This window comes from Anolis carolinensis, chromosome 6 (genome assembly GCF_035594765.1).
Source record: "Anolis carolinensis isolate JA03-04 chromosome 6, rAnoCar3.1.pri, whole genome shotgun sequence".
Lineage (NCBI taxonomy): Eukaryota > Metazoa > Chordata > Lepidosauria > Squamata > Dactyloidae > Anolis > Anolis carolinensis.
In genome coordinates this window covers 65,470,768-65,497,998 of record NC_085846.1, presented here as the reverse complement: position 1 = coordinate 65,497,998, position 27,231 = coordinate 65,470,768, and the positions used below count along the sequence as shown (strand labels likewise).

Sequence of the window (27,231 nt, the reverse complement as noted above, 5' to 3'; positions counted from 1 at the left end):
CCAGTATTGTCCCACGTAGATAAACGTCTTAGAAATGCATGGTCAAAGGAATAAACAACTGTATATTGTGGTTCACACTTTAGATAAATTTATCATAGTCTTATCTATGTCTTATCTACTATGATATCATAACTTATCATAGTAAGTTAATGTTTTGGAGATGAGCAAAAGGAATGTAAACCATAAAGGAATGTAGAACAACAAGGATTCCCGGGTATTTTGTAACCCTTGTTTCTGGATCAAAATCACTTCTTCAGGTAGCTTCTGAAGGTTCTTTCATGCGTTTGTAGTAGACTTTTCTGCAGCTTTTGTAAATTCCACTAAGGAGTTTGTGGCTCTGCTGTAGCACTTCAATTGTGGATAATTGGGCAGTCATAGGGCAGGCCGCCTGTCCATCATCATTAAGTTTGGTTCCGCCCCTTGTTCAGGGCTCTGGGAGGGAAGGAGCCATTTTTAAGTCAGTCTCACTTAAGGAAGCTAAGCTATAGGATGTAGACCAGCTCGTCCCAAAGAAAAGCTTCATATCTCAAGAACATCTGGGGATATAGAACATCTGAGGAATCAGAAACAGAAATTCCTGGGGAAAGATCCCAAAGGTTCTGGCTAAGAGCTCACAGCCTCTCAGCCTTACTGCTCCTGAGGGATACAGCCCTAAAGTTTCCAAAGAAACCTCGGAGAGGGAACAGCACCACAGATCCAAGCAACCCCAGCTGAAACATTTGCAAGCCTTGGTTGGTAGGTCCACTCAATACCCAGATGCATTTGGAATCGGTAGTGGGTCCCACATCAGCTAGGCCCATATAATAGACAGCCTGGGAGAGGTCATAAGGGAGTTTTCTTCTTATAGAGAAAGCACAGTTATCCAAAGCCAATTGCCTGTCCCCTGGGGGCAAGACGGAAAAGACCAACGGTTTATTAAGGAAACCTTGAAGTGTTATTTGCAATAATAAAGACTTTGTTATCTCAATAAAGACTCAAAGGACTATCTTTTTCAGGAAAATTCTCAAGAACCTCTCTTTGAGGTGCCCTGGCTTCCCGCTGGGCATAAAGTATACATCCTATACAAAGACAATAGTTACAGGCCCAGCGCGTGACAGAACAGACAGGTATTATGGTAGGGTAGAATGGCCAGTGAAGTTGTAACCGATTAGTCGAAAGCAGATTTCCTAGATTTCTGAAATCATAATACTTAACAGTTTGTCGACTGAAACCACAGTTTATCAATTGCTATTACCTTTCCTTAGCTTAAATGCAGCTACCATTCACTCCTGGATGGATGGATACAGACAGAAAGATTGTACAGCAAGACAATTCCTTTTAATGTGAACAGGGGGAAAATAATATTCTTCATACTTCTCCATAGGGATTTTTCGTTGCGGTCCTGCATCAGTAAAGGCAATCAAATATGGAAAAGTTAATCTTGACTACGATGCCATGTTACTATTTTCTGCAGTGAATGCAGATAAGGTCTATTGGCGCATAGAGAATGTCAATGGAGAAGATAAATATATCAATTACAAGGAAGAATCCAAGGAGGTAGGAAAGGAAATCCTCACCAAAGCTATTGGCAAGGACACACATGAAGATATCAAAGATGAATACAAATTTCCAGAAGGTAAGTATTATAATCCGTTTTGTTTTATTAACAGAGTACAGGGTGAGCCCCCACCATCATCTCCAGCTTCTGCCCACCTAGCAATTCGAAAGCATACAAATGTGAGTACCACATATACTCAAAGATAAGCTGAGTTTTTCAGCCCTTATTTATGAGCTGAAAAAAACTCCCTCGGCTTATAATCGGGTCAAGGTCAAGGCCAGCCACAGAGCCTGCAGACTATTGCTTGCAATATGTGATCTATTTCTTTCTTCTACCTTATCAGTGTGTTTTCTTTTGCAAAGCCTTCCTCGCTCTTAATCAAGGGAATATTTTGATAAGAGAAAGACACCCTTGCAAGTCAGGAAGAAGAAAAATATATATTCATTATTCTTATGAAAGCATTTCCCCCTGAAATATTTATTAAACTCTCCTACAGATATATAGGCATTAACCCGTTGTAAGCTTTTGCCATCTCTATATACCTTTATATGTGTACATATACATTAATTTTATATATGAATTTCCCCTCATATGTTTACAGGTCTTTGCAAATCCTTTATACAGATAGATCCATGTACCTGTGTATCTGTAGCCATACATACACATTATTTTTATATATGAATTTACCCTCATATGTTTGCAAGTCTCTGCAAATATCTATATAAAGAGAGATGTCTGGATAGATATGAATATATTCTTACCTACCTTTATATATGGCTTGCAAATATTGTAGGGGAAATGCACACACACACACAGGGGATTTGCAAAGGTTTCAGGGGGAAATACACATGTGAAATTAGTATATATAATGACAAATCTATATCTAGCTCTGCATTGTTTATATAAGCATTGAATGTTTGCCTGTTACTATGTTGGAAGCCGGCCTGAGTCCCCATGGGGAGATAGGGTGGGATCCAAATGAAGTTTTTATTATTATTATTATTATTATTATTATTATTATTATTATTATTATTATTATGTTGTTGTTGTTGTTGTTGTTGTTGTTGTTGTTGTTGTTGTTGATACCATATTGTTTTTGTTGCCTCTACTTTTCCACTTATAGAGCTAGCTTATTGTTTTTCTTTGAAATACGGTAAATATTCAAAAACATTTAACCTACTGATGCCTTGATTAATGAAATTTTATTGGTATCTAATTTTATTTTGAAATTTACCAATAGCTGCTGCATTTCCCACCCTCGGCTTATACTCAAGTCAATAAGTTACCCCAGTTTTTGTGGTAAAATTAGGTTGTCTTGGCTTATATTCATGTTGGCTTATACTCGAGTATATATGGTAATAATAACTTTATTATTGTATCCCGCCTCCATCTCCCCGAAGGAACTTGGGGCGGCTCACACAGGGACTAGCCCAAAAACAACAACATAGCATGACATGCAACAATAATTAAAACAGTAATTGAAAACAATATAACAAAAGTATAAACAACATAACATAATGGTTACTTTAAAAGCCTGAGTAGATCAATAGGTACCGCTCCAGTGGGGATGTAACAGCACTCCATGCAGTCATTCCGGCCACATGACCTTGGAGGTGTCTACTGACAACGCCAGCTCTTCGGCTTAGAATTGGAGATGAGCACCAGCCCCCAGAGTCAGACACAACTAGACTTCATGTTAAGGGAAAACCTTTAGCTTTACTTTTTTTAAAAAAAAAAAACACTATAAAGATAGGGTGTCACAGCAGAAGGGCCTTGTTACCAATCACAACTTGCCATTTCTAAGCACTGAGCTACAGGAGAGAAATACAGACTATTCAACATTACCAGAAACTAGTGGTATTAGCTTTTTGTCTGTTCCACATGTATAAATTATGCATATAACATATATAATACAGTAGAGTCTCACTTATCCAACACTCACTTATCCAACGTTCTGGATTATCCAACACATTTTTGTAGTCAATGTTTTCAATATATCATGATATTTTGGTGCGTAATTTGTAAATACAATAATTACTACATAGCATTACTGCATATTGAACTACTTTTTCTGCCAGATTTGTTGTATAACATGATGTTTTGGTGCTTAATTTGTAAAATCATAACCTAATTTGATGTTTAATAGGCTTCTCCTTAATCTCTCTTTATTATCCAACATATTTGCTTATCCAACATTCTGCCAGCCCGTTTATGTTGGATAAGTGAGACTCTACTGTACTTGGCCGATAAATCCACCCTGATTGGAACACTGTAGTCAGTAAAGACCCAGTGTCTGTATCAATGAGTCCAGTTTGTCTGATGATAATCTATACTTAGAGAGGTATTGTGTCGTTTCCGGGCTGTATGACCAAGTTCTAGCAGCATTTTCTCCTGACATTTCACCTACATCTGTGGCTGGCATCTTGTGAACAGTTTGAAAAAGCAGCTAATTTGCAACTCATTGCAGTATTTAAAAATGCATACAACTGAGGTTTAAAGTAGATATAACTGATTTTAATATTTAATGTGTTATGTTTAATGCTTTTAATGTTTTAACGTTCATGTAAATTTATAATTATTTTATGTTTCGGCATGGAATGCTTGCCATATATATGTTGTGCTGCGCCCTGAGCTCCCTTTGGGGTGAGAAGGGCGGAATATAAATGCTTTAAATAAATAAATAAAATAAAATCAATGAATGCTAGAGTCCCATTATATACAATGGCATAGTAAAACACTGTTCCTTATATAAAATCAAGGTTTGCTTTTTGGAATTTTGAAAAAAACAAACATTTTCAAGCTGTGAATGGTTGCATCCATGGATACATAATCTGTGGCTATGAAGTCTCATTATATTATCAGCAGTGGTGGGATTTTCTCACTCCAATTACTTCAGTAATTTAATACAGTAGAGTCTCGCTTATCCAACGTTCTGGATTATCCAACGCATTTTTGTAGTCAATGTTTTCAATACTTGATGATATTTTAGTGCTAAATTCGTAAATACAGTAATTACTACATAGCATTACTGTGTATTGAACTACTTTTTCTGTCAAATTTGTTGTATGACATGATGTTTTGGTGCTTAATTTGTAAAATCATAACCTAATTGGATGTTTAATAGGCTTTTCCTTAATCCCTCCTTATTATCCAACATATTCGCTTATCCAACATTCTGCCGGCCGGTTTATGTTGGATAAGTGAGACTCTACCGTATTGTAAAACTAAATAGGGCACTTAGTTTGCACATGAATCTTTACAAATAAGCCTAGCTCTAACAACAGACCGAACCCTATTGTTAGTCCCAAAGAGAGCAGATTCACTGAATCAATGTGATTTTATGTATGTGGTGATTTAGTCTTTAATAATTGATCTAACAATCTTATTTCCTAGTCTCTAGCTGAGACTAAGAAATCAGATTCAGATTAACATCAGACACGACTATGAGCATTATCTCTGATTGTCTTCCATGTCTAATAAACTACCTCCACACACCGACTGTATCTTATCCAAGTTAAATCTTGGTTTATCAGCCACCATCCAAGCCCTTAGTGATTGCAGACAACAGCTGAGCTTAACCACAGATTCACATAACTATGATAAAAGTTAAGATAAAGGATAAACTTTCTCAGTTTCTTCATGTAAATATCAGATAGCATTGATAAAAAGTATTTGTGCACTGCCACCTCACAACTACAAGGGGACAGAGCAAAAGATGCCTAGTAATAATAATAATATAATAATAAAACTTTATTTATATACCGCTCTATCTCCCCGAAGGGACTCAGGGCGGTTTCCAAGGTGCAAAACATCATACAAAACTTAACACAACAATAATACATCAATTAAAAACACAGCAATTTCAGTTAAAACAAGAGTAATGATCAGCATTTTTGATCAAGGGAGCGGGAATCATTAGTCAGAGCAATTGTTACGACCCAGGCAGCGTGAGCACTGTAAACCAGACAGAGACCAATAAACATCTAATATCTTTATTAAAACAATTAATAATCCAGGAATAAATGGGGGGAAAGGTTGATAAGGTCCTTTATGAATAGATAGGAACGAGTTCAAAAAGTTGAAGGGAATTGTCCAATATTAATGTCCAAAGTCCAGAAACCGAAACATGCTCAAAACTGTTGGAAAGTTTCTGAGCGGGGAAAAATCAAGGAAGCAAGGCAGAATAACAAAGTCCAAAGTCACTAGAAAGTCTTGATATCAAGGCAAGATTGTGATGAAGTGGAGGCAAAACTTGGTTCAGGAACAAGGTTAGGAAGTAGACTTAATCCGGGTCTACTCGGGAGTCGCGGCTCAGCTTGGCCACCAGGATCAGGAAACTTGGAGCTAGAGATGGCGAACCTTTCTCAGGAAATGGCAACGTTGACACAGCGAAATGCCCACGGTGCAAAGCACTTTTATGGAACTTAGATTGATCACAAACAAGGGAAGCCAAACTCCTTAAAGTTTCCCAAGGGAAAAACCTTCTATCCATTATCCCCTCAAGATGCCAAGCAGTTACTCTTGCAGAGTTCTTGCTTCTCAGATCTCTGGCGATACAGAAACTCCCTTCTGTTGAAGGACACATTCTCTGGAGAACTGAGAACATCTGGCTCTTCCATGGGAGTATTTTCACTTTCTCTCCCAATTAAGGAATCATCTGAGCTATCAACAGCCAGCAGCTGTAGTTGGAGAGATCTCTGTGAACTAGGTAAAAAGTCAGAATAAGCTTCATCCCGGTCATAGTTCATTTCTGGATCAGGTTCAGGGGCCACAGGGGCCAACGATGGCTGGGGTATGACAGCAATGCTGGCATAATCCATTTTTAGAGATAGGTAAAAACTTGTACACATACCTTAGAGCCAGGAAATGGATAGTGTACCAAAGTCTGATTTGGGTATTGAGACTAATCCTAGTGGCACCTTCAAGAACCCTGCATATGTTTTCTGCCGGTCCCAAACACTTTGTCCAGAAATGTTTTGGGACCATTTCTGTGTAAGGCTGTTTAAAGCTTCAACAGAAATAATCAGATACGAGCTACCTGTTTCTCCCTAGTTTAGGTAAATATCCCAGCATGCAACCAGATTTAAATAACCAATATCTTATATGAGAGTTTGTATTTCTGAGGAAAAAAATTGTACGCACACCAAAAAAGTAACTTGCAAGGAATTAAGGGCTAAAGTGTTTTACTTTATTTTCCTGCTTTTAGGCTCTGACGAGGAAAGGAAAGCAATGGCAACTGCTATGTCGTATGTAAAGGATCGCAATCGTGCAGCAGACCAAGTCTTTAAGTCCTTCAAGGCAAGCATTGAGCTTGGGTGTACAGAAGAGAAAGTAGTCCTGACAGGACAACCCATTCATCTGAATATTACTATTAAGAGCAAGTCAGGAGATGCACAGGTGGTCAACCTTTCAGCTTTTTGTCATTTGGAGTCATACATTGGGGAAATAGAGGCCAGACTTGGAACTATCCAGCAGACGGTCCAGGCAGAAGGCAAGACAGGTGTGTATACAACCTCCCATAGACTTTAATTTTGATTATGGCTGTTCATCCTTTCAGACAAATAGCATCTCAGTCTTTATCCAATGCCATGTGTACATGGGCGAATTAAAATTAACTTACTGTATATACTCGAGTATAAGCCTAGTTTTTCAGCCCTTTTTTAGGACTGAAAAAAACCTCCTCGGCTTATACTCGGGTGAGGATCCTGGTGGGTTTATATTCAGGTTGGCTTATACTGAAATATATATGGTATATTTATTATTTTTCTCTATTATTATTGGTATTGTTACATTTATTATTTTACTCTATTAATTATTATTATTACATTTATTATTTTACTCTATTATTGTTGTTACTTTTACATTTATTTTACTCTATTTTATTATTATTAATACATTTATTATTTTACTGCATTTATTATTATTATAATATTGTATGACACAGCAAACAAGATAGATAGGCTGGATTTCGTATCACAAAATCACAAGTCGAACACTTCCCAAGTGTCTAGGACTGTGTGATGTATTTTTTGATGATGCGCGCAGATCCCAGTTGGATGGCCTTTTGCAGTTGTTGTTATTATTATTATTATTATTTTATTGTATGACACAGCAAACAAGATAGATATGCTGGATTTCATATCACAAAATCACAAGTCGAACACTTCCCAAGTGTCTAGGACTGTGTGATGTATTTTTGGATGATGCGCGCAGATCCCAGTTGGATGGCCTTTTGCAGTTGTTGTTGTTGTTATTATTATTATTATTATTATTATTATTATTATTATTATTATTTTATTGTATGACACAGCAAACAAGATAGATATGCTGGATTTCATATCACAAAATCACAAGTCAAACACTTCCCAAGTGTCTAGGACTGTGTGATGTATTTTCGGATGATGCGTGCAGATCCTAGTAGGGTGGCCTTTTGCAGTTGGCAGATCATAATTTTGTCAGTGTCTATTGTTTCCAAATGCCGGCTGAGATCTTTTGGCACGGCACCCAATGTGCCGATCACCACCGGGACCACCTGCATTGGTTTCTGCCAGAGTATTATATTATTATTATTATTATTATTATTATTATTATTATTATTATCATTATCATCATTACATTTATTATTTCTATTATTATTAAAACTCAATTTACATTGAAGAAGATGAAAATAATGATTGAATCAGAGCTAACAGTCATATCTTAAATTACAGTTTGATGTAAAGATTCAAAAACATTTAAATTACTGATGCCTCATTTAATGTAATTTTATTGCTATCTTGGCTTATACTGGAGTCAATGTTTTCCCAGTTTTTTTGTGGTAAAATTAGCTGCCTCGGCTTATATTCAGGTCAGCTTATACTCGAATATATACAGTACTTGGAATCTGTTGCAAGCACTCCACAAGTCATACGGCGGATCTGCAGAAGAAGCACTGCTTCTAGCCATTAACCTGACGTAAAATGAAATGCAAGTTATTCTGGACCTCCCAAAAAAGTCTTGAGTGACCATGATATTTTTGTTGTATAGATAGCTAGACTGGGCTGGATTCAGGGCAATCCAATGTACACACACCAAAAAGGTCCACCGCAACATCGCTTGCCAGAATCAACAGGAGCAACAGGAACATCCTTGGGAGAGTAATGGGCTCTCGGATGTATTTCAATGGATTGTCATTGATGAATGCACTGGGGATGTTGAGGAGGAGGACAACACTTTACACCTACATGATTCACTTCAACAGGAACACTCTTCAGGGGACATACACACTGTCTTGCACAAAAGGGACCCTGTCAATCCTCAAAGGAAACAGGTCTTGGTAGTAGGTGACTCCCTCCTTAGAGGAACGGAAGCCATCATTTCCAGACCGGATGGGATGGCTCGAGAAACATGCTGCCTCCCGGGGGCAAAAATACACCATATCACTCAGAGGCTCAGCAGGCTCCTAAAGCCCCATCACCCTCCCCACCTTATGTTGATTCATGTAGGTACCAATGACACCGCTAGGCATACTTTTCAAAAGACCACAAATGATTTTCGAGCTCTGGGAACAAAGCTAAAACTGTATAATGTACATGTGATCTTTTCATCCCTCCTCCCCGTTGTAGGACATGGCTCTACAAGGGCTGGAAAAATAGTACAGGTCAATAACTGGCTCAGAAAATGGTGCCAAGAGGAGCATTTTGGCTTCCTTGACCATGGTCTACTCTTCCAAGAGGATGGACTACTGGCAAGTGATGGGGTGCATCTCACACAAGTAGGAAAACATCTTTTTGCACACAGACTCACAAACCTCATCAGGCGCACTTTAAACTAGATCCACTGGGGGAGGGGAACAACAGCCTGGCGAACACTATATTACCCACGACTACAGGGAACCGCCAAAAGGCTAAACGGAGGGCTGCACAAACACAGCAAGGACCAAGTACAGAGAGCACAATAATTCCAAATAAACAGCTCAAGGGGAGGTCACAGGGGCTTACATGTCTTTACACTAATGCTCAGAGCATGGGAAATAAGCAAGACGAACTCCAACTCTTAGCACAGCACCACACATACGATGTCATAGGCATCACTGAAACCTGGTGGGATGACTCCCATCACTGGAATTTAACCATTGAGGGCTATAACCTCTTTCACAGAAATAGAACAAAGGGGAGAGGAGGGGGAGTAGCTTTATATGTCAAAAACAGTTACGTTGCAGAAGAAATGCAAGACTGTAATCCGGGAAACCAGCTTGAAAGCATCTGGATAAGAATCAAGGGAACCGGGACTCAAAAAGACCTTGTCGTGGGTGTCTACTACAGACCTCTGAGTCAGGATGAAGGACTTGATGAAGCTTTCTGTCAACAGCTGACCAAAGAGGCACAAAGAAGAGATATAGTAGCCATGGGCGATTTCAATTATCCCGATATCTGCTGGAAAACAAACTCGGCCAAGAGTACAAAGTCCAACAAATTCCTTACTTGCCTTGCAGACAATTTTATGGTCCAGAAGGTAGAAGAGGCAACAAGGGGATCAGCAACTCTTGATCTAATCTTAACAAATGTGGAAGACCTGATCAATACAGTTGAAGTGGTTGGATCCTTAGGGGCAAGTGACCATGTGCTCCTGCAGTTTGCAATACAAAGGAATGCTGAAACTAAGACAAGTCAAACACGCATTCTGGACTTTAAGAGAGCTGACTTCCAAAAAATGAAGGAATTACTGAGCGGCATCCCATGGACGCCAATATTAAAAAACAAGGGAGTTAAGGATGGATGGGAGTTTTTCAAAAGTGAAATACTCAAGGTGCAAATGCAAACAGTGCCAACAAAGAAGAAAAATAAGACAAATGCAAAGAAGCCAGAATGGATGTCCAAAGAACTTCTAACTGAGCTAAAGCTCAAAAGTGACATGCACAAGAAGTGGAAAAGGGGAGAAATCACCAAAGAAGAATTCAAATGTATAGCCAACACCTGTAGGGAAAAGGTTCGCAAGGCTAAAGCGCAAAATGAACTCAGGCTTGCCAGGGACATAAAAAACAACAAAAAAGGTTTTTTTGCTTACGTTGGTAGAAAAAGGAAGAAAAAGGAGGCGATAGGGCCTCTGCAAGGAGAAGATGGGGTGATGGTGACAGGGGATAGGGAAAAGGCAGAACTGCTTAATGCCTTCTTTGCCTCGGTCTTCTCACAAAAAGAAAGCCATCTTCAACCTCAGCAACATGGAATAGACGAAGGATTGGGGGAAATCCAACCCCAAATAGGGAAACAAGTTGTCCAGGAACACCTGGCCACTCTAAACGAATTCAAGTCGCCAGGGCCAGATCAGCTACATCCAAGAGTATTGAAGGAACTAGCCGAAGTTATTTCAGAACCACTGGCAATCATCTTCGAGAGTTCTTGGAGAACGGGAGAAGTCCCAGCAGATTGGAGGAGGGCGAATGTGGTCCCTATCTTCAAGAAGGGAAAAAAGAACGACCCAAACAATTACCGTCCGGTCAGCCTCACATCAATACCAGGCAAGATTCTGGAAAAGATCATTAAGGAAGTGGTCTGCAAACACTTAGAAACAAATGCGGTCATTGCTAATAGTCAACACGGATTTACCAAAAACAAGTCATGCCAGACTAATCTGATCTCTTTTTTCGATAGAGTTATGAGTTGGGTCGATACAGGGAATGCCGTGGATGTAGCCTACCTGGATTTCAGTAAGGCCTTCGACAAAGTCCCCCACGACCTTCTGGCAAACAAACTAGTAAAATGTGGGCTAGACAAAACTACGGTTAGGTGGATCTGTAATTGGCTAAGCGAACGAACCCAAAGGGTGCTCACCAATGCGTCGTCTTCATCATGGAAAGAAGTGACAAGTGGAGTGCCGCAGGGCTCCGTCCTGGGCCCGGTTCTGTTCAACATCTTTATTAACGACTTAGACGAAGGGTTAGAAGGCACGATCATCAAGTTTGCAGATGACACCAAACTCGGAGGGATAGCTAACACTCCAGAAGACAGGAGCAGAATTCAAAACGATCTTGACAGACTAGAGAGATGGGCCGAAACTAACAAAATGAAGTTCAACAGGGACAAATGCAAGATACTTCACTTCAGCAGAAAAAATGGAAATCAAAGATACAGAATGGGGGATGCCTGGCTTGACAGCAGTGTGTGCGAAAAAGACCTTGGAGTCCTCGTGGACAACAAGTTAAACATGAGCCTACAATGTGATGCGGCAGCTAAAAAGCCAATGGGATTTTGGCCTGCATCAATAGGGGAATAGCGTCTAGATCCAGGGAAGTCATGCTCCCCCTCTATTCTGCCTTGGTCAGACCACACCTGGAATACTGTGTCCAATTTTGGGCACCGCAGATGAAGGGGGATGTTGACAAGCTGGAAAGCGTCCAGAGGAGGGCGACTAAAATGATTAAGGTTCTGGAGAACAAGCCCTATGAGGAGAGGCTTAAAGAGCTGGGCATGTTTAGCCTGCAGGAGAGAAGGCTGAGAGGAGACATGATAGCCATGTACAAATATGTGAGGGGAAGTCATAGGCAGGAGGGAGCAAGCTTATTTTCTGCTGCCCTGCAGACTAGGACACGGAACAATGGCTTCAAATTACAGGAAAGGAGATTCCACCTGAACATTAGGAAGAACTTCCTCACTGTGAGAGCTGTTCGGCAGTGGAACTCTCTCCCCCGGACTGTAGTGGAGGCTCCTTCTTTGGAAGCTTTTAAGCAGAGGCTTGTTCAGAAACTTCTTCCCCTCTCTCTCCTCTGTTCCTTATATAATATTTTCCACTTCAAATGGAAAACATCAGAAAAAAGTAGAGGGCATGACTTGGAAATCATTTCAGGTTCAGGAACAAATTGATTAGGCCCAACTGAATTAGGCATAATCCTATAAAGTATCCATTATGTTTTAAATGCATGTTTCTTTTCCCAACTTTCTCTTTGTTGTGTTGATGCAGTTATTCAGGTCCCTCTGAAAATACCTGCTGATGCTTACATGAAGGTGCTGAGTCAAACAGAGGATCAACTTCTGGTCAAAGTCAACATTTTTGCTAATATTCAAGAAACCAATGAGAAACTCATAAAGACCCTGACATTGCCTTTTCTATACCCAAAGCTTAATGTTGTGGTAAGAAACAAAAGATTGGATACTGTGTAGAAAGAGAACTGTATAAGATGTGGAATCCTGGCAACAGTGGGCCTTCAGTGTTCACTAGAGTTTGGTTCCAGGGCATACACGTCCTGTGGATACCAAAATTCATGGGTGCTCATGTCATGTATAAAATAGTGAACTATTTACATGAATGCTGGAGATTGCTTGAGGATCTGTGAAATGGCAGGAGGCTACAGCAGAGTATGCTTACACATTAGTATAGAGTGACAAAATGAATTTTGGGGATTTTGAAAAGATGTTTTCAAGCTATGTTTGGTTGAACCTGTTTCATCCCAGGGCAGGAATCACCTCTGAACTTAACCACCACACTCCAGTCCAGGTTAAATCAGAAAAGCAGTTTATTGTAGATTATATAAAAAGCAGTTCAGCAAAATAGTTAAAAAGGCAAAGTCTAAATGTATGAAATAGGTCATGAGATCCAACATATAAAAGTAGTTTCAGAAAACCCCCAAATGACAGGGCATCCAGTACAAAAATACAAAAGAACCAGGATACATAAAGGCAACAGCAAATCCAATACAAAATCCAGGAATGATCATTCAAACTCGAAAGCAAGAAACATGAATGAATAAAGACATGAAACTAGAATTCCCTTGGCAGGCTTAACCAAGACATTGTAAAAGATGTTGCTTCAAATTCCAATGTTGCCCAGACTGCTGGAAAACCCCTCTTGTCTCACAAATATAAACATGAAATCATGCTGTTTTCCCTGACAAACTGATAACAGTTTTTTCTCTAACAAGCCCTGTGACCTTTGAAGGTTTTGTTGGGCAGCTCGGAGTTAACGAAAACCAAGCCTCCTATCTAACAGCTCATTATTCTTTCCATCTGGAATTTCATCCCCTGAGCTCACATTGGCCTCTGATATTGCTTTCCTTGAGAAAGATTTCTCAGCAGCAACTGGGCCCCTCTGTTGAATGTGGCCTTCACTAGCTGCTGGAGACACAGACTGTTCAGTTTCAGGACTTAAAATCTCATGCTGTCTCGGAGGCCTAGAAATTCTATGATCCACTTTCACATTGACACTAGGAACGAGTACAATCATGAGCTGAACTACAACAAACCTGGGGATGCAGAACACATGGATATTAAAGGCTGAGTGAACTAATGCTGATAATGACACATTCTGTATAGCAATAACAGAGAAAGTCCACCTCAGTGATTAAAACGGTTTAGGAATGCATAAGGGAGTGCTAGGGTGCCATCATATCAGCTTAAATATACACAACTTTGTCTGATTTTGGAAAATAAGTAGATTTTGGCCTGGCTACTATGTAGATAATAAACTTCTTTAAGGCTAGGAAAGTACAGATTTGCTAGCCAATATAGACCTGTAACCTCAGGTGGGGTTAGGAAGATATCCCATCTTGAACTCTGGAGAGCCAGCGCCATACAAATTTAACAGTAGTAGACTAGATAAAACATATTGTGTGAGAAACTCTGTTCAAAAACAACATGGATTTTTGTGGGTTTTTTAAAAAGGAAATGCAGAAATTCACTATGTAACATATGGGAAACAGACATAGACTTGAAATAAAGCTTTCCATCCTTCTTGAAATTAGATGCTGTATTCATATTGCACAAAGCCAATGATTATGCTGCCCTTTTCATTGGCCTTAAATTAAACAGGGCTCTGAGTACCGTACCTTTATATGTGCTGTAAATAAAAAGGAATATGTTTCAACATCTATAGATTTAATCAGCAGATGAATGGACACCACATTGACATTACAGTTGGGAAGAAACAAGAAAATACATTACACTTGCAGGATGTAAGAAAAACATCTTGCATGGATTCCACATGCTTTCACAAGCTGATGAATGCTCATCTAGAAGTTTGCATTATCATTGTTATTATACCACCCTTCCCTGATGACATGATATATTTGCACTTTTAGCACTTTGGCCTAGATCCTTTGAACCCAATCCATGATGTTATCACTTTATCCTGTATGTGGTTTTTTATGACTTGCTTTTATTGTCTGATTGATTTGTTTTATTGTTTTGTTTTTATATTGTTCTGTTCGGGCTTGGCCCCCATGTAAGGCGCCCCGAGTCCCTTCGGGGAGATGGGGCGGGGTATAAGAATAAAATTATTATTATTATTATTATTATTATTATTATTATTATTATTATTATTATTATTATTATTATTATGTACCTTCAAATGATTTCTGATTTATGGCAATTCCTATCATGGGGATTGCATAGCAAGATTTGTTCGGAGGGCATTTGCCATTGTTTTCCTATGAGGTTGAGAAAGTATGACTTGTCCAACATCAGTCGGTGGGTTTCCAAGCATGAGCATTAAAGTATTCAAACCACCGCGCCACTTTGTTTCTGTATTATCAGTTTGTTATAGACACATAACAGGAACTTCTGTCAAACCAGGCATAGCAAGTGGATTTTTGATGTGTCCTTTTATTCATACATACTATAGTGGAATCCCATGTGGTTTTCTGTAGCTTGAGCTTCTCTTTGTGCATACAGCATGACTGTTGCACACCCAAGGCTATTTCTGGAAGTAATTCAGTTATACCCTGAAGATTCTAAATAGATTTAGAGAATTATGCTTGTATTAATGCTGAATGTAGATAGTTTTATGTTCCTTTGAATAATCTAGTGATGTGTCTATGTTTTGCAGATGCCCAGTACAGCAAAGGTAAATGAAAAATTTACCTGTGAATTGACTTTTATGAATATACTGCCAATTCCCTTGGAAAACTGCAAACTGCTGGTAGAAGATCTAGACATTCTATTAAAGACATTTGACCATGGGTAAGTTGAATGTAGCTATAAAAGCTTTGTCCTTGCTCCAGGTAGGCGAGTCCCAGTAACAAGGCCAAGCATCCCAAAAACAGCATCATGAATGCCTCACAAAGCCAATGGGCAAATCAGACATGGAGACAAAGACAAGATGACAGAGATTTGAAGAAGGTTGAGATATGAAGACAGTCTGCAGCTAATGGTGTCCCACATAAGCCCAGCTAAATATGAATATTCTAACATGAGCCTCAATACATGGTTGCTTGAAGCCAAGCACTTCAAGCCATTACAATTCTTTCTTCTTTCATAGGCCCTATCTACAATGGCAGTGTAGACTCATATGATCCAGTTCAAAGCAGATAATCTGGATTTTATATGACAATGTAGATGGGCACCAATATTTTCTGGAGCTTTGACGTAGTTCTATTTCTATCTCTGCTGCTAAGCTCTCTTTATTAATTGTAGGTCTGGTTCACGCAAACAAGTGGGCTGTTATGTAAAGTCAGTTTCTATTATTTCCAGTAAAAAAACACATGGATGATTGAGGGATGGGATAGACTATATGTGATACAGGCAAGCTATCCCAGTTGTTGGTGGCTTCTAAAGCTTGATTTTTTTTAAAGGAGAATCATACACCCATAAGCCCCAAGGAAGGAGAATCATACACCCGGAAGCCTCTTGCACACTTCATCTTTATTTAATTTTTAATTGACAGTGTGTTGGACCCCTTAAATTTGTTCATATCTGGTCTAGATAATATTCTGATTTGGAAAACGTCAGAGGTGACTTTAAGGTCAAATTTAAGGTAGGGAAAAGTATGCTGAAGTTAAAGCATATCACACTAGAGAACATTTTAGAAGTTGCAGAATTATTAAGGTCTTGGGAAACCGGAGGAAAAGTAAAGTAAATATTGAAAAGGAATTTTGAGCTTATATCATCAACTCTTGGTCATTTCTACTAACAACAACAACAACAACTTTTGCCATAGTTGTTGTATCAAATATATATTTTTATAGTGTAGAAACAAACACATCTTAGACAGTCTTTTTGGAGTCAAGAAAATGTTTGCATCAGTACCTAACATGACATTTTTTTAAAAAACCTGTCTTCAGTCTGCTAGTATCAACTCCTCTCTTTAACCTAAAAGGAGTATTTCCCTTTTAAAGTTCTCACTTGTATCAGAGGATTATATTTAGAACACCAAACCAACCCTGCTCAAGGAGAGGGCAATAAAATAATGCTACAGGGGGAAATAATGCTTCTTTATCCTGCCTGTCAGGCTAAAGTCTTCAGATGTTAATTAACAATTAGTGCAATAAAGAAAATATATAATAGGCCATATAAAATATAAAACTACCAGTAACTGAACATCAGATAAACATTATGCGTCCAACTGAGAAGTTTCTAATATAAATTAAATTTTCCGATACAATGGATTCTTAAAGTGTCTTTGCTCTATGGATTCTCCCATCTCGTCTTTGGGCATGTGTATATTTCTAAACATGAGGTTGCTCGTTGGCATGTAGTTTTTGAACAGATATCAAAACTGTACCAGATTTAATAACACAGTTTATCCTCTGACAGAGGATAAGAATTTCCTGGATTTAACTTTCTTTACAAGCTCACACTAATAAGTCTTGCATGGGTTTTTCTGTATTGATGTCAGCATATGAGTTTTTAGAAAAGATGCCTGATACACTGGCAGATGTCACACAAGGGTCTGCTTCTGCTCTGTATGCAGACTTCCGTGATGGCTGAAATAGTACATACAATTGCTTCATAAGTTTTCTTACCAAATCTACATACCAGTATTCAAATAGGAGCAATGGTGGTGGATATATAAATTTGCACCAGGATTTTGCACATCAGGGATCCAGAGCTATATCTACATTATGTTATAGATGCCTTATCAATCTATATTTATATAAGGGTAATGAAATTTCGGCCTAGGACAAAACAACAAAACTATACATCTCAGAAACACTAAACTTGGCAACACCCCCCCTCATCCATGCCTCTACGTTCATACAACAAAAAGAAAAGAAAAATAAAGTCCTAATTAGAGGGAGACGAATAATTGTTTTTATCCAATTGCTGCCCGTTAGAAGGCTAAACTCTGCCCACTTGGTCTCCTAGTAACCTACTCAGCCCAGGGGACAGGCACAGTTAGGCCTCAGGCCTCTTCCACACTGCCTATAAGATACAGATTATCTGATTTTAACTGGATTATATGGCAGTGTAGACTCAAGGCCCTTCCACACAGCTATATTACCCATTTATAATCTTATATTATCTGCTTTGAACTGGATTATCTTGAGTCCACGCTGCCAGATAATTCACTTCAGTGTGCATTTTATACAGCTGTGTAGAAGGGGCCTCATATAATCCAGTTCTAAGCAGATAATATAAGATTATAAATATACAGTAGCGTTTCACTTATCCAACATAAACAGGCCGGCAGAATGTTGGATAAGTGAATATGTTGGATAATACGGGATTCAGGAAAAACCGATTAAACATCAAATTAGGTAATGATTATACAAATTAAGCACCAAACATCATGTTATACAACAAATTTGACAGAAAAAGTAGTTCAGTGCTCAATAATGCTATGTTGTAATTACTGTATTTACAAATTTAGCACCAAAATATCACAATGAATTTAAAACATTGACTACAAAAACATTGACTACTAAAAGGCAGACTGCGTTGGATAATCCAGAACACTGGATAAGCGAATGTTGGATAATTGAGATTCTACTGTAATATGAAATAATTACTCTGGTAATCCAGTCCAACCCAATTCTGCCATGGAGGACACAAACCAAGCACACCCAACAGATGGCCACCCAGCCTCTCAATAATAATAATAATAATAATAATAATAATAATAATAATAATAATAATAATAATAATAATAATAACAACAACAAGAATTAGACAGGATTGAGTGTACTGATTTCTATGATTTGCATGTTTTTATTTTGTTTCTCTATTAGGGTTGTACTACCACAAGAAAGGATAACATCCAAAATAGAGTACATGGCAAAGAAAACTGGAGACCAAATGATAGTGGCCAAATGGAACTCCACTCAAGTGAAAGGAATCACTGCAGTGGGATTTACTGAAATCACTGAATAGTTGTATTTTCAAATGCCACCAGATTATGCCAAAATAACATACACTGCTCACAGCATGAATTCTGGAAGAGAAGCGACAGATAAATGGTCAAAAATGCTTGCGAGTTTGAATACTTAAAGAAAATGCTGCTTGATTTTAGCAAATTGAAAACTGATAGCCTTCCTTTCTTATATTTTATAAACAATCAATATGCACAATACAGAGAGAGCTATCTTTCTTTTATAATCGCAAATGATTCAACCCACAAAACCTCCTTTTTCCTTACAACTTTGCATAACAATAAAGATCATTACCAGAAACTAGTGGTATTAGCTTTTTGTCTGTTCCACATGTATAAATTATGCATATCTATCTATATATATAAAAGAGTGATGGCATCACGGCGACCCACAAAACAACAAAACTACAGGCCCCCCAACCTCTAAATTTGACAACACAACCCATCATCCACGCCTCTAGGTTGATACAACAAAAAGAAAAGAAAAATAAAGTCCTAATTAGAGGGAGAGGAATAATTGCTTTTATCCAATTGCTGCCAGTTAGAAGGCTAAGCTCCTCCAACTTGGTCTCCTAGCAACCCAATAAAAATAATAAAAAACACTAAAAATTAATACAATAAAATACTATAATAACAGAAAATAACTAAAAATAATACAAGAAAATAATAAAATATAATAAATAAAAATATAACTTACAATAAAATTAATAAAAAAATTGCAAATAACGTCAAATAAAAATTACATAACAATTTTTAACCAATACCACCACCACTTTGCCACAGCAAAGCGTGGCTGGGCACAGCTAGTCTATATATATAAAAGTGTGATGGCATCAGGGCAGCGGACAAAACAACAAAACTACAGGCCCCCCAACCTCGAAATTTGACAACACAACCCATCATTCATGGCTCTAGGTTGATACAACAAAAAGAAAAGAAAAATAAAGTCCCAATTACAGGGAGAGGAATAATAGTTTTTATCCAATTGCTGCCAGTTTGAAGGCTAAGCTCCGCCCACTTGGTCTCCTAGCAACCTACTCAGCCCAGGGGACAGGCACAGTTAGGCCTCACTTAGGCCTCTTCCACAGATTATCAGATTTTAACTGGATTTTATGGCAGTGTAGACTCAAGGTCCTTCCACACAGCTATATAACCCATTTAGAATCTTATCTGCTTTGAACTGGATTATCTTGACTCCACACTGCCATATAATCCACCTCAGTGTGCGTACTAAACATAAAGACAACCATACAACAGACATTCAATATCACCACTACCGCAACAATTTCTCACCAACACCACCAGACAAGCCACAGCAATGCGTGGCCGGGCACAGCTAGTAACATATATAATATTTATATTTTATACATATTTATGTTTCTGAGAAGGGGCAAGCAGTAACTAGTGATCTATATAGCTGCAGCTCCAGCCTCAAGAGCTCTGTTTCAGAGGTTACTTAAGATTACTTAAGATATGGATGCACACCTTTAATTGTGATGTAGTGTGGATACTGTCCCCAGTTGGAACCCTTCTGCTGTTGCCCAATACCTCAAAACCAGATTTCACATTGATAACAATATCTCTCCTTGGCAGCATAAACTAGTATTTATATTGGTGAAATTTTCAGCACTTTCTCATCCAGGATTCTTGGAGGGGTCAGAGCTAACACATGTGCTCTAGGACCCTTGCACTTCCTGCCTCATAAAAATAGGCCAAAGGGGAACTGGTGGAATGGGTCAGGGAAGTGATTAGTGCCTCCTTACATCAGGGTAGGGTCCTGTAGGCCTCAAGGAGGCCGTGGTAAGACCACTTCTTTGAAAACCTTCCCTAGACCCCTCTGCACTGGACAACTACAGGCTAGTCTCTTTTTAGGAAAGATACTGGAGTATTTGGTGGCTTCACAACTCCAAGGGTTTCTGGATGAAGCAGATTATCTAGACTGGAGTTTCTCAAATTGTGCTCCTCCAGATGTTTTGGACTTCAGTTCCCACATTTTCTAACAGGAGGTAAGCTAGCTGGGATTTCTGCTAGCCGAAGTCCAAAACACCTGGATGAGCACAGTTTGAGAAACACCAATCTACCATCTCTTAACATGGAGCATTTTTGCTCCGTTTTGCTGCTTTTATGAGCGGCAAGGATGGGGCCTGCCTTGCGCCATCACACGGTAGACTGTTTGAATCTGGGATGAATAGAGGTAAATTGACACCCACTGGAAATGTGAAGTGCCCATCCTTAGAACTTATGTGCACATAGAGTTGGGACCTTGTCACAGAATCACATGGTTGTCAAAAGCTTTTTTAAAACTGGCATTTTTAATTTCTAAAGCCACAATTGCATACCTCGTAGCCTCTTCTCTAGTGCATGTGGTTTGCTTAACCAATTTAGATGTCATCCAGTATTACCACTTGAAATATTTCAAAGAGGTTAAGCAATGCTTTCTTGACCACAGAAGGAAGTGGCCATTCCTTAGCAAGAATCAAATTGTCTTCTTTTAGGCTTTGAAGGATTAAAGCAACTTAACTTTCTACTAAGGAAACAGATTTTTTTTCGTGTCAGGAGCAACCGGAGTTGCTTCTGGAGTGAGAGAATTGGCCGTCTGCAAGGACGTTGCCCAGGGGACACCCGGATGTTTTAATGTTTTACCATCCTTGTGAGAGGCTTCTCTCATGTCCCCGCATGGAGCTGGAGCTGACAGAGGGAGCTCATCCGCGCTCTCCCCAGGTGGGATTCGAACCTGGCAGCCTTCAGGTCATCAACCCAACCTTCAAGTCATGAGGCTTTTATCCCCTAGGCCACCAGAGGCTCCATAGGAAACAGATGATGTTAGGCCACACCAAGAGGTGTCAGTTTCCAATTATCTTATTACCATATCAGGGTTCAATAAGGCAGCTGATCATTAAAACGTAACGCAAACATAAGTATTCTAACCAAATGGTTTGTTAAGGACTTACAAAAATGCTGTTTTGTTGTTAGAAACAATTGTAACATTAATTATCTAGAAACAGTTCTTGCTGAATTTGTACTGAAACAAGCAAATTGTATTATAGGTTAAATAAGCTGGACACAACTTTTAATGTAAATACCACAATCACACATCATATGCATGTAGATTGGTGTAGGACTGGATCAACCCACAAGCAGCTGCAAAATGAATGTGGGATTATCTGAATTAATCTAGGGAATGGACCAGGCTTTGGGATCCAGCCCCCAAGTTCTAGCACTGCAGACACCCATAACGGGTTCCTATGCAGAATCAGCTATGGGTGTCCTGACAGGTATCCCATGCTCCCCGGGCTCTGGTGCATGGCTGTCTCCTCCTGCCCAATCTCTCCCTGTCACTGTCACCTTAGATCGAACACTAACATATAGGAACACCAAGCACAAAGTAGCTGCATGCAACAACATCCTGCGGAAACTGACTGGCAGCGCATGGGGTGCAGACCCACAAGTAGTAAGAACATCAGCCCTGGCCTTGTCTTTCTCAACTGCTGAGTATGCCTGTCCTGTCTGGCAAAAGTCTACCCATGTGAAGCAGGTGGACATAGCACTAAACGAAACATGCAGAATAATCACAGGATGCCTTAAACCTACACTTGTTGATAAACTCTACAAGTTAGCTGGCATTGCCCCTCCTGACATACGACAGGAAGTTGCTGCTAACTGCGAGAGAAATAAGGTCGAACATTGTGAAAGCCACCCATTGCATGACTATCAGCCTCCTCCCACCAGACTCAAATCAAGGAAGGGCTTCATGAGAACCACCACTCCTCTTGATGTTCCTCAAGCAGCAGCAAGGGTGTCTATCTGGGCAGCTAAACCTGGCAATTCTAACTGGATGGCCCCCCATGAGGGTCTTCCTCCAGGGGCAAACCAAGAATGGGCATCTTGGAAGTCCTTAAACAGACTCAGAAGTGGAGTGGGCAGATCTAAAGACAACTTGGCAGGATGGCACTACCTGGAGGAATCCTCCACCTTGTGTGACTGTGGAGCAGAACAAAGCATATGTATGCTTGCCCACAATGTCCTGTCTCATGTACAGAGGAGGAGTTGCTTAAAGCTACGGACAATGCAGTCGCTGTTGCCCACTTTAGGTCTAAAAGTATTTAGTTGCTTGTGATTTCCTTTATTTCATCACTTTTAAATTTATTTATTATGCAATGCTTTTGACACAAAATAACTGTCAGTAACACAAACAATAGAACTCTTGCTTAGCAGTCTCCCTTCCTACTTCTGAGCCATTTGATTGGCCAAAGAACTTATGGGAATTGAGGGGAGGCATGACAGCCCGATGCTTTGATCTACCTTAATCCATTCACAGGACTCTTAAAATAATCTGGGCCCATAACTTGTTAGAATGCATGCAGAAGAGAGTGATTTTGATTAAGAATTAAGCATGCCAATGACTTGGAGAAATAAACTAAGCTCCATTCTAAGGAACTCCATACTAAGGTCCCTTTTACACTGTCCCATAATGTGGTGCCTGGGGCCCCTGGTGGTGGCGCAGTGTGTTAAAGCACTGAGCTGCTGAACTTGCAGACCAAAAGGTGGCAGGTTCGAATCCTGGGAGCGGAGTGAGCGCCCACTGTTAGTCCTAGCTTCTGCCAACCTAGCAGTTCGAAAACATGCAAATGTGAGTAGATCAATAGGTACCGCTCCAGTGGAAAGGTAACTGTGTTCCATGCAGTCATGCCGGCCACATGACCTTGGAAGTGTCTACAGACAACGCCGGCTCTTTGGCTTAGAAATGGAGATGAGCACCAACCCCCAGTTTTGGGCACGACTAGACTTAATGTCAGGGTAAACCTTTACCTTTACCTTTATATAACACCAGAGACAATCGCCAAAATGGATTAAACCCAGCTGAGGGGATGCTGGCAGTGCAAGATGCAGAAAGGCACATTCTTCCACGTTTGGTGGTACCAGATTTTTGGGGAAAGGTGATTAAGGAAACAAACAAATTGATTACTAAGAAAATTAAGAAAAATCCAGAAATGTGCCTTTTAGGAATATTTAGAGAGTTAGCAAAGGTGAAGAGAAAATTTGTCAATATAATTTTGCAGACTGACAATAACAAAATCATGGAAAGGTGAAAAAGATCTATCTCAAAAGGACTGGAGAGAAAATTTATAAGAAAATATTCAAATGGCCAAGCTATCTAATGGTATCTGGGAGGAAATAATGAAAAATTTGTTAAAATATGGAGGCTGGCATTTGAATACATGGAAAGGAAGATAAACGTGGACTTTAAAATAGCCACAAGGAGAATTTACTAAAGTAGATATAAGGGTAGTGTTGGAAGTAATGGGTGGTGGGTTCACGGGGTTTTTTTTCATGTCCGGAGCGACTTGAGAAACGACAAGTCACTCCTGGTGTGAGAGAATTGGCTGCCTGCAAGGATGTTGCCCAGGGGACCCCTGAATGTTTGATGTTTTGCCATCCTGTGGGAGACTTCTCTCATGTCCCCGCATGGGGAGCTGGAACTGGAGCTGACAGAGGGAGCTCACCCACTCTCCCCAGAATTGAACAGCCAACCTGTTGGTCAGCAGTCCTGTCGGCACAAGGATTTAACCACCAGTTTATGGGTGGGGGGTAGGGGGGAAAGATTTGATAGAATATTGCAATATGTCTGTTTGGGGGAACAACGTACCTGTATTAGATGTATATGTTTATCTATAGAAGTTTCTCCTTTTTATATTTTGTATCCTATTAACTTCAACCAATAAAATTATTTGAAAAAAAAGAAAAAAAGAAAATATTTTGCTTACCTATGCAAGGCTTACATAGTCTGGTTGTGTCAATTCACAAGTGCTTATTGTTAGCTTTAGATAAAAGGTTTGCTGAAACATATTAAACAGCTCTTCACTTTGATGGTGTAGGAATCTATCTCTATTTTTTTCCATATTATTTTGCCAAATTGACAAGAAATAATGCTCAAGAACTCATCTACTTCATTAACCGTGATATACTGGGCTATTTCTTTGTGCAATGTACATTATTTGTTATTTTAAAGTTAATTGTATTGTTTTAATCTATTTCTGTAAACTGCTCTGAGCCAAATTGGGAGTAGCGGTATACAATTCTAATAAATAAATGCATAAATAAATAATTTGAATACTTTCGAGTAGTATAGCTTGAGGTTTTTAGATAGGGATTTAGAAAAATGGTCAGTTTTGAGGGAAAAATTATCCTCCCCTTTCTTTTTTGTGTCAAGTGTGGGTTTTGGGATATACTTTGGGGATTTGCTTTATTCAAACTCATTGCTATAGATAAATTTGTCCTATATGTCCCAGAAACGTTCTTCAGAATGTCACTCAGTCTATCCTATTGTTGCAAAATCTATACGATTATCATTGTGTAATGAGCAATGATTTACTTAGTAGCGAACTGCAGTTGAGTGAGTTGTTTCTCTTCCCTTTTTTGAGTTCATCACTAACTCTGTCTCCATTTACCTTGAAATGAATGAGGAAAACTGTCACCAGCTGGTCTAAAGTTGAACCTTCAGAAGTAAACCTCCTCACTTTCATAAATCTGAGTTCTTAACCTTGGCCAAGTGATAGGGATTTGTACCAATACAGTAAAGAAGGAGGCACCATCTACACTGCCATATACAAATTGCATTATATGATCAGTGTAAATTTATATAATACAGTTCTATGCCATTGAACTGCACTTTATGAGTCTACACTGACCATATAATGCAATTTCTGGGTAGTAGCCACACAGAGAGACATGCAATTATATAGAAATAAACCACTGTCCTTCTCTTTAATTTCAATTACACTTAAGAAAATGTTACGCTGCCTTTCAACAGTATGGTTCTCTTTTGCTTTCAGAAGAGGCAGGTCTACCTTGTCTTGCAGTCCTGATAGCATACAGACAGACGCTAATGCTAGCGAGCTGTCTGGCTTTGATGAAACAGAATCTTTGGATCGAGCTGGTCATTTGGAATTTCGGGTTCGCAGAAGTGTTAGAATAGCAAACACTATTTGTGGAGGTCTGAGGGCAAAGAAATGCTTTCATGATATGCAAGGGGTATTCAAAGAGTGTGCTGAAAGAGAAACCTTTGTCAAAGCAACTTCTCGTTCAAGCCAAGAAGCAAGCTCTTGTTTTCCCAGATTTCTTACAGCCTTTGTGTGTTCATGTTCATGGGACTTTGTCATGCATTAATGGAACCTTGTTTTATGCCTAATGTTTTCTTGGATTATTCTTTATAGCCTCGTTTTGCAACCATCTCTTTTGGAACTTTACTTTTGCTTTTGAAGAACTATTTATTTCCTATTTCCTAATAAACTACAAAAGACTTCAACCTGTGTGCAGCCTGGTGTATTTAGCAAGGTGAAGCTAACCTGAGGTGCGACAAATTCATATTTTGTATCAAATTTGTTAAATTTGTGCACATGAATCGAAATTAGAAACATGCAGGTGGGGAGGATTTAGAAATTGAAACACTTGCCGATCGTTTTTGTTAAGATTCTGTAACATTCGAATGCCCCCAAGGTCAGTTTAATTTTCAGCATAAGCATTAAGCAACTTTGGGCTATGTGATGTGTAACGAAGTGTGAATTTTTTTAGTTTACAGATGTCATGTTTAATTGTGTTTTAAAAGGGCCAATATTTCAGTTATTCTGCACTCATGAGTTGGTTGCCATGGAGAAGGGGGCGGAGCCAACTGCCGTTTTGGTGGAGAAGTGCAGGTTTGAAAAAGAAGGTTAGTCTGTGCCCTGATGAGGTACAGTGAAGACTGATCCTCAGTTGAAGGGATCAGGGAGACTCAAATGCTTATTTTTGAGTCAATTTAAAATAAGTTTGGTGACTTATTTTAAGGTAGTCTGTCTCCTGATAAGGAACAGATAATATGTGATTGTAATTCACAGGGTGACTGCAGTTTAGAGCAGTAAAGAAAGAAGTGACATTTTAAGAAGTTTGAAACACCTCATTCTAGCCTTGCAACTGTTAACCAAAGTGCCTCTAAAGAGAAAGTTACTGTAACCATTAAGCTTTGTGCCAGAATAAACGTGTTATTGTTCTTTTAAACATCTCAGCTTCTGTCATGAAAGTTAAAGGCCAAAACATCTGGAGACCCACAAGTTGAGAACCACTGCACCAGAAGGTTGTCATGGAGACCTATATCACCTGAGTGTGATCAGCACCTGAGGGATAGAGAAACTACTGCTGTATGTTTCAGTATGGTAATAGAACCATCCCTACAACTACAAAACTAACAGTTACTTCAGCTAATAAATACCATTAGAAAATGCAAACCCAGGCAACTCCAGGTACATATGCTAGATAAGCATCATTTCATTGGTTCACTAATATAAACATAGTATAACTTTGGGTTGAAAAGGAAAAGAAAGAGACATTTGTTCTGATATATCTTTTTTTAAAATTGAAATAAATTACAAATACATCCATCCATTAAAGAGGGAGAATAAAATGTTACAATTATAATTACAATCTTGGAACTGCCAGAAATTAATCTGTGACAGCAAAATATCATTTGAGTTATATATAAAAAAGAAAAGCCTAGAATTAAAATTGCAACCTTATGACGTACTTGAGCCAGGAAAAGCCCAAAACGGAGCCCAAGTCTTGGGGAAGAAGGTAGCGTACAAACACAGTGATTGATTGAATTTTCA

General features: G+C 39.1%; 1 protein-coding gene across 1 annotated transcript in view; it reads left to right on the top strand.

Moving 5' to 3' along the window:
* The window catches only part of LOC100564424 (protein-glutamine gamma-glutamyltransferase 4), a 38,566-nt gene extending 19,680 nt beyond the window's left edge, over positions 1 to 18,886 (top strand). Inside the window, exons 8-12 of the mRNA XM_062957849.1 lie at positions 1,364 to 1,615; positions 6,744 to 7,037; positions 12,473 to 12,642; positions 15,332 to 15,465; positions 18,453 to 18,886. Of these exons, the coding sequence (XP_062813919.1) occupies positions 1,364 to 1,615; positions 6,744 to 7,037; positions 12,473 to 12,642; positions 15,332 to 15,465; positions 18,453 to 18,594 (992 nt within the window). The 3' untranslated portion in view covers positions 18,595 to 18,886. The remainder of the gene's footprint in view (positions 1 to 1,363; positions 1,616 to 6,743; positions 7,038 to 12,472; positions 12,643 to 15,331; positions 15,466 to 18,452) is intronic.
* The last annotated feature ends 8,345 nt before the right edge of the window (positions 18,887 to 27,231 follow it).